General features: G+C 42.6%; 2 protein-coding genes across 3 annotated transcripts; both read left to right on the forward strand.

The window, feature by feature from the left end:
- The first annotated feature begins 4,310 nt into the window (after positions 1-4,310).
- Positions 4,311-8,006, forward strand: SARC_10924. Of its 2 annotated transcripts, none has more exons than XM_014295010.1 (5): positions 4,311-4,730; positions 5,400-5,740; positions 6,158-6,322; positions 6,744-6,889; positions 7,234-8,006. In XM_014295010.1, exons 1-5 carry the CDS (start codon positions 4,547-4,549, stop codon positions 7,325-7,327), a joined length of 930 nt encoding a protein of 309 aa, XP_014150485.1. In that variant the 5' UTR covers positions 4,311-4,546; the 3' UTR covers positions 7,328-8,006. The 2 variants fall into 2 exon arrangements, with proteins under 2 accessions (XP_014150485.1, XP_014150484.1); XM_014295009.1 differs by having other exon boundaries at positions 6,747-6,889.
- A 1,899-nt stretch (positions 8,007-9,905) lies between these two features.
- SARC_10925 (hypothetical protein) lies at positions 9,906-14,471 on the forward strand (the record flags this gene model as incomplete). Its single annotated transcript, XM_014295011.1, has 5 exons — positions 9,906-10,349; positions 10,876-11,049; positions 11,997-12,319; positions 12,934-13,049; positions 14,302-14,471. Coding segments are annotated over exons 1-5 (1,146 nt in total), but the record flags the coding sequence as incomplete, so codon positions are not given.
- Positions 14,472-15,035: the final 564 nt, after the last annotated feature.

Below are 15,035 nucleotides of genomic sequence, written 5' to 3' on the forward strand. Positions count from 1 at the left end.
CTAATACATATAAATATATATATATATAAATATATATATATATAAATATATATATATATATATATATGTATATTTATACATAAATGTACATATAAAAACACACACAAACGTCGTTTAATATGGTAGCGTGGCTCATAATGTCATATAAATACATGAGAAATGATTGGATTGATATGTTATTCGGTCCTTCAATACTATCAGCTGTAGAGCCAAATTATGAGTCGCTAATAGTACTGAAAAATATATATTGACCAATGCGAAAAAGAAAGGTGACATCTGTCGAAATGGACATCTGAAAAGTTGACAACTAGTGAGAACCCACTGTATATATATATATAATTACATATATACCCTAAAAAATGTACAAAAGCCGCTTCAAAGAAAAAAAAACAACAACTCTTGTGTAGCCATATATTAAATATGGGGGGTTTTTGTGTCCCCGATCATTAATGGGTCAATGGGCCCGATTGTATATTTTTGTGTTTGTGAAAAAAAACAAACGAACAGTATTTCATCGCTGGTATTTCAAGAAAAAATAGAAAATAAATCTTTTCGTTCAACTTTAGAAATATTAAATCTTCTTCAAAAATATAGAATATTCGAGGGGCTAAATTAGGGCGAACTATGTGGCACGTGAATATGATTGTCGTCCGATACAATTTTTTTCCATAGCTCTTTGATATGTGATAAATAGACCCTTTTTCTCTCTCTTGTGTGTGAGAGACTGAAAACTGAATCATATTTAAAAAAAATACTTGTTCCGGACCAGAAATTTGAGGACATACAAAGTCAGTCGTCAGTTGTCAGTTGTCACTCGTCTAGGCGTCAGTCGTTAGTCGTCGGTCGTCAGACGTCAAGTCGTCATAGAAAGACAACTATCTTATTTCTCTATTACTGTATGTTTGTTTTAAAATTTGGAGATGCCTGGTACCCTGGTTTCAGTGGTTTGCTCGTACCTTTACAAAAAATCCATAGCCTCTTAGAAATTTCAAAATTTGAACAAAAGATCGATAAAGGTTTCTCATAGGGGCCCGGATAGCGGCTGGGGAGTAAAATAAGTTCTTATATAAATTGTCGCTGAAATACATTGTACAACATGTAAAAATAATAAAAATAGAAATGTTTAAAAAAAAAAATACACAATTTGTTCTTTTGATACAAAAAATAAACGAACATAAAAAAATTATAGTAATCGCATAAATAGTCTTTTGTTCAATTTAAGACGGCTCTGGATATTTATATAAAATAAAGTTGTCGAATAATCGTGAAGGCCAAACTGTAGCAATAACACAGAGACGCGTCTTCGCGTCTTGTTGGTTTACTTTCTCATACCATACTATCTTTCGTGTCCAAATAAGATTAACTGAAGATGGCAAGTTCTACACGGGTGGCTCCTGTAAGTAAGGACAGTCTCTTCATAGGCTCTTTGCTAGATTCGAAGTCACAAGCGAGTTTGGCCAGCTACAGTTTAGAAGAATTGCAATTTTCTTCGACGTTTCGTCACCAACTTACTCCGGATCATCCAGATAAGAAAGAGAAGGGTATTCCTTACAGTTTAGAAGTTCATCGGGTACTAGATGTAATCGAGCAGAGGGGAGAACATAAAGTTGCTACAAACCGAGAGGTGCTCTGGGAGTGTGTGGAGAGAAGGTTTGTTGGGAAAGAATTTGAAAGGTATTCTGGGGTCGAGTATACTGGTAAACCCGTAGATACTGTACTACAATCTGCAAAGAATTATAGGTATCGATATTCTCGCATATTGTCTTCATTGTTCAAGAGGATATCATGGGCGCGAAATGTGAATGCAACGTGAAGTCTAAATTTAGACCTTTAATGGGCACACTTCCCGGCTGTGAAGTAGATCGACTTGCAGTTTACGATTACAAGTCTAAACCACTTTCGACCATAGATCATCACAGATATCCTACAATGTATTGTAGTATCAGTTGTAAGAGGTAAGAATGAGGGTTTTAGTCCGAGGCGACAATACAGTATCATATTTTACATTCGGGCATATTCTAATGATTGCTAGAGGATATCCTTACCAACTGTAAAATGCTGCACCTGGATGTCGGTGAGAAGAAAGAAATTGCTGATGCAACTGGGAGGTCAGTTGACTTTCAACTTGACGTGGTCACACAAATTGAAGTTGTATGAACTTCACAAAAATTCACAAAAGAAAACTGCCACTCTTTGGTTTAATTATCAAGTTCTGAGTACCTCGAATGAAGATAGCTGCACTCGATACAATAGCAGACTCGAGCACGTGTTATTACGCGACACCCTGTAGCATCTAAATAATTACTGGCAAGCTTCCGGCTTTATTTTTACTATACACTGCTTTAGATCTGTATGTGTACGGACGAAACCTGATAGACCTATCTGGTTCTGACTTCAATAATTTTAAAGACCAGCGTGGTGAATAAAACCTCCTCACACAGTTACCCTAAAGTAGTTTTTTCAAAACAATATCCAACAATTCGACAATGTAGTAGGACTATACCAAATATATATTAAAAGCAACAAACCTCATCTAAGTAACATTTTGAATAATCGATTTTATTTCCTAAGTACGTGTCCTTGACTGAGAAATGTACAGTGTGTTTCTCTTACATACTTTGTTGAGATCGGTCTATATATATATATATATATATATATATCCTCATCTGAGGAGTTCAATACATAACGAGATTTCCACTGTAGATATAACGGCGCATTTAATAGATAATCTACGATGACATGGGCCGGTGTTTAATGTTACATCTTGTACTTCGAATGAAAGGGTATTAAAAAAGTTCGTATCCTAGTATAATAATATACCAACACTGTGTCGTGTCTGGTCAATAGAAAAATCTCCATCGCCCTATGCAGTAGTGTAATCTAAGATTGTCACTACGAGACAGGTTCGAAACGTGTACTCCCGCTTTCTCCCACACTCGACTTCTACTTTTATAGACAGATACCAGAAGGACAATGTGTGTAAAGTTGTAAACGATAGTAAATACAATAATAAATACGCCTATTTTTATTAAATATTTATAGAATATCATACAGAGTAACATTTATATTTAAAATTTGGCCCGGTCTCATCCCCGAAAAAAGTGAAATTTAGTCCATTCACCGCAGTCAGCTGCTACTTGGATTCTTGGAATCTCATGCACGGGTACCCAAAAAGTCCCCAACTCCCGTTTCATGAATTTAGGACACCTGTCCAGGACTTCAGGACTCCCCGAGTACCCCCTGTGACCAGGTCTGCCGTCTGACACAGTGACCACTGGAGTCTGACCAGGTCTGTGTCGACCTCTTGCAGTCTTGCTTCAACATTAAAATTTGTTTTTGATATTATTAATAAAATAGAAAAAAAATACTATTTTTTGTATTTGTTTCCATTGCCAACAACTGATTATATCTTCCGTTGGCACTGGGCTATGTTTATTACACACAACAAGAAAAAAAGACAACAAATTTTTAAAACGTATTGAAGGCTCGCTCTACTCTCTCTCTCTCAGCAGATAGGCTGGGAGAGGGCCTTTAATCCTCTATGTAATGTTGTGAATTTTTTGTTTGTGTGGACTCGGTAGTCTGTGGAGCCCTACCGCCTAAGTATGTTGTATGTAAATACGACTCAAATTAAATATTGAAATTAAATATTGTCTGTCTACCTAACCTCATTTTTATACGTTCAACGAGCACCGTTTAACGCGTCAATAGCGCGACCCAGATAGTGAACCTACGACTTAGCCACATAATGCTGTCAGATCGACAAACGAGGAGGAATAAGGACAAAATTTGGCGACATGCGGGACTTGAAATCTGTACTCTTCTCGTGATATATACTGGACCGAACTATGCTAATATACGTTCAAAGTTTTACGTTTAAAACGGGTAGAATTCAACCTCTATATGTTTAAATATGAGGTTAGGTTACTCTATTCAATATTTTTAAATACACTCTACTGCAGTCTGCAGAAGGGCTGGAGGCTACAGAGCCTCCAGACTCAGGGCGGGAGTGGTGACCTATGGAGAGTGGAGACTGGACAAGAGCACAAAATATCTTTTTCGTGTTTGTTGGATACAACTTTTGGAGATGTGGACAAATAACCAATTTACGACACACTGATATTGTCTGTAAATAAAATCGTGTGATGAATCTGCGCTGGTGTTTGCCACTCTACATTTTACGACACAACGTGATGGGTTGATTTTTTAAATAAGTGCTGATATCTGGTCTGCACGAGCGTGGTCGTGCGTGTTTTTTAAAAACGGTTTGTGTCTGTATTGTATTGATTTTTTTTATATAGTTTGGTTAGAATTGCTGGACGGTGGCGGTGTGGCCTACTGGCCTATGGGAGAATGTGGCTGACATGGAGTGAGAAGTGGTGAGTGGTGGCCCACGAGAATGTCTTGGCGGAAATATTGGTTCACACGGAGAGGATACAGATATACACACACACACGCTTCGTAGTCGGCACACTTCGTTTTCTTTGAAAGGGCTAATATAGCAAGGTTGTAATAACCACCTTTTATCAATATACTAATCGCGACCATGAGTGTCCTATCTGCGAATATCTTTGACATGCTTCAGGATGATGCTGACAGCGGTAGCGTTGACTCATCTGTAAAGAAGATTGAGCCCAAAGCCGCTGCCGCCCCGGCACCGGTAAAGAAGACTGCCCCTCCCCCTAAGAAGGAGAGCCAGAGGGACAACAAACCCCGTGGTGATGGATCATGTACGTATCTGAGTAGCCTTTTGTCTATATGCATCTGCATATGCTCATAAGTTCGCGATTGTTGTTTTTACTCAGACGTATTAGACGCTGAAAGTGCTTGTGGGCGCATTAGTAATATTTGGATCATGTTCGTCATGTATCCAATTCACTTTATATATGAGCTTATTGATGTCACTCGTACGTTATAAATTTCTATTATGCGACTGGAAGACATGATATTTTCGTTGTAGCTCCAGGTGACTTATCATCTACTGGTTCTTATTTTATGTACGTTGTTAAGATGCACTCTTCTGTTTCATGAGCTGCATGGTTAAAATAATGGTGTTCTAGTGTAAGAGCTCTGCAAGATTAAAATGTTTCGGGTGAGTGCATATCATAGTTTGTTTCTAAGTAGCTTGGTGCTGGTGACTGATGTGGTGTGAGGTTGCGCACAGTTTTGTGAAGCGAGGACTTGTTTGTGTCTTTGTAAAAATATAGCTTGTGTTTTCTTTTGTATACACTGTCCATGATCTACGTGCTGTAAATGCAAGTAGATGTGACGCGATCAGTTATTGTTTAGCAGGGCTCGCCGTTTTCCATCGTGGCTAATATCGTGACTTGTTTGTAGATTCAGCATGTTACGTTTACCACAAGCCATGTATTAAGTCTTATATTATCTGCTATCTATAGCTCGTGGTGGTCGTGGAGGTGCCCGCAACGGTGGCGAGCGTCGCCAAGGTAACGATTACCAGAGTCGTGGAGACGCTGAAGTGCGTGTACGCTCTGAGCCTCGCGAGCCTCGCCAGCCACGTGGTGATAAGGGAGGATCATCCAACAACAACAGAGATCGCCACTCTCGTGGACCCAAGGGATCTGGACAGCAAAGAGAAAAGAAGGACGGCCACGGACGTCACAACTGGGGTGACTCTGTGGAAGCTCAGGCTGCTGTTGACGGTGTGGTACCCGAGGAGGGCACTGGAGAACCTGTGGAGCCCGAGGCACCCAAGGAGCCTACTCCTGAGGAACTAGCTGTAAGTTTAACATTCTGTAGGCAGGAAATGGTTTGTTTATTTAGAAGCTTTATGTTTAAATCAGTACAAATCGAAACGAGACGTTAGCTATGCGAGCTTCGTAGTATGTAGTTTTCTGTAGAATGATGCTAATCTACAATGTGGCTCGGTATGTATAGTATGAGGTTTGGAGGATTTGCCTCTATATTGCTTCAGATTCTTTATAGGAGAAGCGAATATGCTCGTATTTCACCATTCTGGCTGGACCTATTTCAGCTGATTAATCGCAGTCGCACACAACAACCTATAGTTCTAATAGTTCGCTCTTTATGACGATTGTGTGCTCGCCTGAAACGACTACGTAGAACAGGTGTTGTACATGGTTCACTCTCCGAGTCTTTTCTCACGGTACGCCTTTTCTACGTCTGTATTAATTAGGCCAAGGCCGAGCGCGAGGCAGAGGAGAAGCAGATGACACTTGCTGACTACCAGAAGCAACAGGCGGAGAAGAAGGTGGCTGCCGAACTTTCCGTTCGACAAGCTGGTGAGGGTGTCGACAACTCGGAGTGGAAGGACACGGTTGTCATGACCAAGAATGAAGAGGTATTTGCTTGTGCTCATTATGGTGTACTCTAGTGTTATATTTATTGAGGTATGAACCGATTCGGCTTCTGAGCATTTAAGGGGTTACTTTGCTCCCGGACGAGGCGGAGCTGTATCTTAACTTCATTGCAAAGATCGAGAAACTCCAACTCTCGCTTCATAGCTTACATTTGAGATCGCTGCATTTAAACTGGCAGGATTTCTGGAACTTGCGCTATAGATACTGTGTGACCGGGAAGCATGGTACTCGCATATCGAGCTGGAAATATAAGCATGTCTTATTGTATAATACGAGCATGCGCATCGCAACGGATTACAAATTAGTTCACATGGCTGAACTAGCCAATCCATGTATGTTGTATGGAAGCCTTGATAATTATTGTACGAATACTCAACCTTCACCACACTTCCTTTTAATCAGCAGAGCGAAGGTGGTGTTGCTCCCGGATCAAAGAACCGCAAAAAGAAGGGAAACAAGAAGGTCATTTCTGAGGCTGCCCCCATCGATATCAAGTACAACGATGAGCAACAACAGGGAGGACGCGGTGGCTTCGGCGGCCGAGGAGGGTAAGTTTGAGGGACAGATGTACGGTTCATATGAGTGTCGCATCAATGATTTGATACTTAATGTTTCGTGACCGGTATTAACCTTGCTAGGGAGTCTTCTCTATTAGCATAGTAACCTCATGTTTTCTCGTTGGCACGAGTTCGAAATATGTGTTCTTGTACGGTTAATTTAATTGGGGTGATTTATACTCGTTGGCATCGATCCTTATATTTTACTTCTGTGTTAATTTATGTTTAGCATCGATCCTTATATTTTACTTCTGTATTTATGCATGTTTGCCATCGATCCTTATACTGTACTTCTGTATTAATATCCGTGTGCTTTCGGCTTGGCCTCTCAACAGACGTGGAGGACGTGGAGGACAACGAGGAGGACGTGGGGGCCGCAGCAGCAACGCCCCATCTCTTGCTGACGAGAGTGCTTTCCCATCACTTTAAGTCTAAACTTAGTTTGACACCTACCTCCCATACAATTGAGTGCGATCGGACGGCGGAACGGGTGGCAACGTGCATGCAAAGGCTCAAGCACACTGTATCTGTGTTTTGGTGTGTGTACGTATGAAATGAGCGGCAGGGTTAACGCGTTGTGGCCTGTTATTAGCACACCGTTTGGCGGGTATGGGATGGGTGGAAGAGGGGCTGCGGGAATAATCTGTTCTCCGCTCTTGTCACAGGATGCGATCATACCAACCGTCGGCCTGTACATACTTGCTTGGATCTTGGTTTGCTCTTTACATGGAGTTTCTTTCGAACACTCACTTCACTGGTACACTAGGCACTCCGTGCGCGGGTCATGTGTATATATGGTCAGTATAACAGCTGAGCACGAGACACGTGTACACACACGTGTGGGATGTTATTTGTTCTGAGCGCTGCTACTTGTCATACCCAGTCGGACGGGACCATGCTCACACACAATATAGGCTGTGTTAATTCACGTATACATGTGAGTGCCCGTATAGAGAAGTTAAGTGGGGATAATAAGTGGGCTTGCTGTAGGGAAGCGTAGACACGATGCTGGGCTTATGTCGTTGGTTGGTGGGTCTCACCAATAGCGTATGTTTGTATAAATATTAATAAAGGAAGGCATCATTAGGGTCATTTACTACAAACATCACTGAAGCGTTAAAAATATAGATCGTATGTGCTCCACAGTCGTAAAGATCTATTCATCATTTGTACAATGTGTATTTTACAGGTATATAGCTATCTGACTTCACGCACACTTCCCGTTGTTTTGAATATTTCAATTCAATATTTGAGTATACTTCTGGGTATCTATCTGAAACAAATGTGGTGCTGTTATCCATCGTACCGCACACCAGAATTAAGTATCTAACTCGACGAACAGTGCAGTTGCTGTTTTTTGAGCCCCTCAATGTATTGATGAAGTATACTTGTGGGCATCTAGTGTATCATTACTATCTATCGAGGAAACAAAGGAATTTCAGCTGCGATCCATCCGTGCCATACATACCCCAAATTATGTACTATTTTGGTATATAGTTGATTTCCATTTGTGCCACGCACCCGGGTGGTGCATTTAGATGATACTGTATGACATTCTGTATAGAACACGGTAGTCAACATTTCTTTCGTCATTAGGAGTCGTTCCATTAAAACCGTGTCATGAGCAAGTGTATCTGAAAGGGGTTTTGTGACAAATCGGACAGCTCTCAGTGTTACAAGGCGGTCGAATGCCGGTCTGGGTTTGTCGTTGAGGATCTTTTCACGAATCTGTTCCACGAACATTATCTAAAGGCGTTTTGGCGAATTGGATTTCTGTCAATATTACAAGCGGTTGTATAATAGACTTCTAAATCAAACAGTTGTATGCCGGCCTGCTTTTCCGAAATTGATCACCTTTGCCATATTTGGATCAATGGATGACTGGCTAACCCTGATTGACCTTCAAACTTGTGGGATGTCGCTTCAGATTCGTGTAGTACAGTCCAGCTGAAATAATCGTGAAGTAGTACGACCGCATGCCGCAATCATTTTCATCTTGATCACCATTGCTTATGTGGTGTAAAAATTGAAGTCCTCGTCGAAAACCCTAAACCCCGTGTTCGTGCAGATCAACAGCAGCCTTTTGCTTGAGTAGTAGGGTTTTACGTAGTAGGGGTTCATACATAGATATAGTTCATAGCCTCCTGAAAGAGATGTGCTTATGGAATAGCTTAGAATCAGCTCCGATATTGATAACTATGAACTTACGTATTGTCCTACGGGATGAATTGGTCCATACACTAGGTACCGAACAGTCAGAAGACGACGGCACCGAAGGACACATGTCATATCGTAACAAGGTGCCAAAAGGGTGCCAGGGAGAAGGACTACAATTGGGTAATTATAATAGTGAGAGCAGCTTGAGTTACTTAGTAGTGAAAGGATACGGCAGGAGCTGATGCAGTACGGCAAGAATGGGGTTGAAGTTAGAGGACAGCCGGGATGAAGATAAAGAAAGGGCTGACGTGAGGGGAGACCTACTATGGCAGGTGTCAGAGGACACCTGACCAAAGGAAGCTGCAGTGGTTGGCTGCCCAGGTAGGTTGCCCACAAGAGGAGCCGCATAGTGTCAGTAAGGCATCAACGATATAGCGATAGTATGGGAGAAGCTACAGTAGAGGTCTGATAGACCACCACAGGTTGATACTATGGGTGCAAGATAATGTTGTGACGATGAAGAAGAGAGAAACAAGTGTTAGAATTAGCCTGCTGAAGGATATATTTGAAGGAAACACAATATGAGCATCCAGGTCATAACTTATGAATTGGATGCATATCAAATCATTTACTGATCGGATATCATACTATTATGCTCATACCTTCTAAATACATATAATGGATTAAAAAAATTCGGTCATCATTTACAGCCTGTGTGTACCTAAAAAGCCCCCCAAAAATGCAGCGACGTCACCAAATTTTGAAGCATATTTGGCTAGTAATGTTTTTAGGAGGCTATGTATAGTTACATACGTACGTCGTACATTCGCCTTGTATTTAGTTGCGTACATTTGCTTATAGTTGCGTGCATCCGCACTGTTGGTGTACTCTCTAGCTATGAATTTAATGTGGAGAAGCATCACAGTTCGAAATGGGTCAATATATGTCGCGGACTAGGCGGACTAGATTATCCCAACTACCACGGACTACAGCGTATTATGCGACACCCACTACTATGGGTGCCCACACACCCGCAACTACGCACGTACTCATCGCCGGAGATGCAAGGGCACCACCAGTTACTTTAAAACGTTCGCGTACGCAAGATGATGGTAGTGAAGATGAAGAAGGAGATAAAGCCCAAATAAAGAAGAGACGAGTTGAGAACACATATTATCAGGTTGTAGGAGACTTAAAGCACACCTCGGAGTACATGTTCACACAGCTCTTTGAGAATGGCGTGGGTAGTGATGTGTGCATAACGGCTTTGGGTCACTCGTGGCATCTGCATAAGGTAGGTGTGCACTTGTCTGGGGTTATAGTACGTTGTACGTTAAGTATTAGTCTTTAGTGAAGTAGATGGACCTGGCATTGCGACTTGTCTGATTGTATGTTATCTTGTACGTTCTGTGCTAGTCCTTAGTGGAGTAGATGCATTGAGGTACATCAACACGGTTACAATAGTACTCCGTTCCTGTGCCAACTGACAGAAGAGTTGTGACTAACGTCTTAGTACTTGGGTCCATCTGAGACCTTATCTGAGATAGTCAAAGCATACATCCCAGGAATGACTCAGTTCGTATTATTATTATTCGCACAAGTCATGCGCATGTCACTTCAATCCGCTTATGTATACTCCTTCTACATGCACGTGTGCGATGGCTATCTAGTTGATCGGCTTCTCACAGTCTGGAGTGTCCTGATTCGTAAAGACTTCTAGTTCAATCCGAATGGAATAAAGGGAATCGAATGTAGACCTGCGAGTATAGTACTCACAACCCCTCTGCGCTTGTTGTGCTTGTCGGGTCTCCTCTACACAGGTATTGCTACGCCAATCAAAGTTCTTTGACTGTATGTTCTCGGGGAGGTGGGCGGATGATAGCGACAGTAATGTGACACTCACAATCGACGATCCTAACGTTGACGTGGCGGCGTTGTCCACGTGCTTTGCGTCCATGTATGGTGATAGCATTGTTATTACTGTGGATGGTCTGGTACGTATGTTGGCCCTGCTGTAATATATGTCATAGATATTACTGTGGATGATCTGGTACGTATGTTGACTCTGCTGTAGTATATGTCATAGATGGTCCCCCTGGGCACATTTATGCCTGTGCTAGCTCGCTGTATTGGCTGAGGTCTGTGTGTGTTTCGCCTGCCGTTACATACTGTTGGGTTGGTTGGTGGTTCTTGGCGTAGGATACCTCTGGCACAGGCGATCCCTAGACCTGGGGTTGGCTTCATACTGTTTGGGTTTGTATCAGTTTCCAAAGGTGTACAGTAGCCGTATCTTACGGATTAACGGAGAATTGTATGCTACATGATACATGCAGTGGTGTTGCTTTGTAGTGATGCCGTGCATGTCCGTTCATAGATTAAGGGAGAATAGAATGCTACATGATACATACAGTAGTGTTGTTTTGTACTGATGCCATGTATGTCCATTCATAGATTAACGGAGCATTGTATGCTACATGATAAATACAATGGTGTTGCTTTGTAGTGATGCCATGCATGTCCATCCATAGATTAACGGAGAATTGTATGCTACATGATATATACAGTGGTGTTGCTTTGTACTGATGCCATGCATGTCCATTCATAGATCAACGGATAATTGTATGCTACATGATACATACAGTGGTGTTGCTTTGTACTGATGCCATGCATGTCCATTCATAGATTAACGGAGAATAGTATGCTACATGATAAATACAGTGGAGCTCTGGCGCAGCGTAACGCTGTCAAGTCAAGCAATGAGATCACATCAACAAGCTGTGATACATTCTTCGTCTCTCTTGTATTGTGGGCCAATGTAGGATATGTACCTCTGGCTTATGTATACTGGATGTCTTTGACCTATGCATGCTGTCTACCTTTGGACCTACATCAACCTCTGGAGACCATTTGTACTGACTTCTTTGGCGTTTGCTGAATTCAGATATCGCTCGTGGCCAGCGCGACACTCCTGCAGCTCGACAACGTCCTCGACCGTTGCTTAGCAACCGCCAAGGGATCCCTGGACTCCAGCAACGTCCTCACTCTATACGAAGCTGCTCGCATGTACGGCATGACAGGCATAGAAACACTCACAGTCGACTACCTCAGCTCAAGAATACTCCTGTACGCAGAAGACACCCACACGCCACCCATCAACTGGTTACTCGGGCTGGATGCTGCGCTTATGCAGCGCCTTGTGGTGTCATCGACGTTGTGGGTGTTCACAGTGGAGCTGGATGTGTACTCACTATGCTGCATGTGGATGTATGTGGAGTGTGACATTGCACTGATTGCATGCATGGGTGTTGGTTGTGGTTAGAGTGGTGGATGTATGTGGAGTGTGACATTGCATTGGTCGCATGCATGGGTTTTGGTTGTAGTTAGAGTGGTGGATGTATGTTGAGTGTGTTATTACACTGATCGCATGCATGGGTGTTGGTTGTGGTTAGAGTGGTGGATGTATGTTGAGTGTGTTATTACATTGATTGCAAGCACGGGTGTTGGTTGTGGTTAGAGTGGTGGATGTATGTTGAGTGTGGTATTACACGTGTGTTTTGGTTATGCTCTGGCCGTCTTTAAATCATCGTATCGTTTGGCAGTCTTACGTATGGTGTGCTGCCACATTTGACACCCTGACAGACGTAGCTGCCACGACTATACTACACCTGCAAGGGTGGTTACGATGGGGTGGTCACGAATACACGAATGCCCACGAACACTTGTGATACTGTAGTGGGTCATACGGTTTATATATCACCTGCATATCACTTCTATTCACCTACACTACATGCACGCTCAGATTCAACTTGTGTGACACCGTAGTGGGTCATACGGTTTATATATCACCTGCATATCACTTCTATTCACCTATACTACAGGTACGCTCAGATTGAACGCGATACCATTGAGGAGTACATTGACAAGACATCGTCCGACGACTGCAGTAAACTGCTTAAGGGCTGGTCCGAAGAGTTTTTCTCGTCCTGGGCTAAAGGTTCGTGTGCATGTATCCGAGCTAGAATGCAACAGACTGTCTGTGCTTACGAGTGTGTAATAGACTGGGCTTGTGTAGGCTAGTGAAGTATGCAGTAGCACCTGCCACCTTGAGATTAGGACCGGTTGGCCCTAAGGGGTCAGTATGATATGGGTAACCCTGCCGATGATTGGGCTTGTGTAGGCTATTGAAGTATGACGTAGCACCTGTCACCTTGAGATTTGGACCGGTTGTCCCTAAGGGGTCAGTATGATATTGGCAACCCTGCCGATAATTGGGCTTGTGTAGGCTAGTGAAGTATGTAGTAGCACCTGCCACCTTGATATTAGGACCGGTTAGCCCTAAGGGGTCATTATGGTATGGACTTAGCCTCTTGTGATCAGCATTGCACTGTTTTATACTGGCTTTGTTGCTATATATATTGCGTTGTTGACAAATACTGCATCTCCCGTTCTGCCCTGAAAGAGAGTATGGGATTTGTAACTATGTGACAGGTCACTCTACCATAGGCTGTAGCTATACTATAATCAACAGGGTTGCACCCCTTGCTTAGTCTCAGCTATTTATAACTATGAGATTGTTAGCTATGTGATAGGGTCACTCTACCATAGGCTGTAGATACACTACAATCAACAGGGTTGCAGCCCTTGCTTAGGCTCAGCTATTTATAACTATGAGGTTGTTAGTTATGTGATAGGGTCACTCTACCATAGGCTGTAGCTATACTATAATCAACAGTGTTGCAGCCCTTACTTAGGCTTAGCTATTTATAACTATGAGATTGTTAGCTATGTGATAGGGTCACTCTACCATAGGCTGTAGCTATACTACAATCAACAGGGTTGCAGCCCTTGCTTAGTCTCAGCTATTTTTAACTATGAGATTGTTAGCTATGTGATAGGGTCACTCTACCATAGGCTGTAGCTATACAACAATCAACAGGGTTGCAGCCCTGGCTTAGTCTGAGCTATTTTCGGAATAGCTGCACAGACAACTGTCTGCCTTCTAAATATGCAATGCACGATCGCACTACGCGATGCGTTTGGCCAGTATGGAAGCTAGCTTCATCTGAGCAAATGCCATCTTGTATCTTTACGGATTCAACCCTACACCCTCTATAGCCGTCGCCATACAAAGTCACACCCCATTCTATTTCTAACCTGTACACATGCCATTCTAATTCCAACCTATACACATGCCATTCTAATTCCAACCTGTATACATACGGCGTGTTCTGTCTTTGTACCACCAGAGAATAAGGACACTGCGTTTCTCAACAGTGAGATAGGCCAGCGGTACATACCTGTGTTTAGAGCACTCCGTTTAGAACACGTTATAAACGCCATCGAACATCTGGACAAGGTGGAGACGGATGCGATCATACCCAGGGACTGGGTACATGCCGCTGTCTATAACTGGTGGGATATGTTCGGTACCATCGAGTGTCTATGACACGCCCAAGCACCTCACTGACTGAGCCATACAGTTGCAATGTACACATGCGTGGGTGCTAACATTGTGGCGTGGTTGTTGTCTAGATTGCCTGATAGCATGTACGCGTGCATACATTTTACCTGATAACATGTACCTGCGACACAGGACTGTGCCGTCTTGCTACATACACCGCACTGTACGTAGTACTGGCGGCAGATGCGCACAGGTGGGCTTTAGTGGTGGTTGACTACCTGTTGCCAATTGAACATGACAGGACATATTTAGCTGTTCATGACACGATATATCTAGTTGTTCCGTGTGACTCTACTTACCACTGTAATATACGGGGATGGTTGATGGGCATTAGAGTATATCCTAAAGTTCTGGTACAAATGTTTACACCCACTTTTCTGCTGCAGAAGTGTTGGTAATATGAATGTGAGTTGTCGTCGTATGCTAGCTTCCATCGTCAAGATTGTAATGGTGTAGTAGCGCCAACTGAATATACCCAACACCAAGCTAATTCAGAGTTGATGCCTTTGTTTGTCAATA

The sequence above is a fragment of the Sphaeroforma arctica genome, assembly GCF_001186125.1.
Source record: "Sphaeroforma arctica JP610 unplaced genomic scaffold supercont1.1444, whole genome shotgun sequence".
Classification (NCBI taxonomy): Eukaryota; class Ichthyosporea; order Ichthyophonida; genus Sphaeroforma; species Sphaeroforma arctica.

Excerpts from the sequence above, each read along its gene's own strand:
- SARC_10924 (XM_014295010.1), top strand. The coding sequence starts at position 4,547 with ATGAGTGTCCTATCTGCGAATATCTTTGACATGCTTCAGGATGATGCT. Across the intron at positions 5,741-6,157 it reads CTACTCCTGAGGAACTAGCT|GCCAAGGCCGAGCGCGAGGC; the intron begins GTAAGTTTAACA and ends TGTATTAATTAG. Across the intron at positions 6,323-6,743 it reads TCATGACCAAGAATGAAGAG|CAGAGCGAAGGTGGTGTTGC; the intron begins GTATTTGCTTGT and ends CCTTTTAATCAG.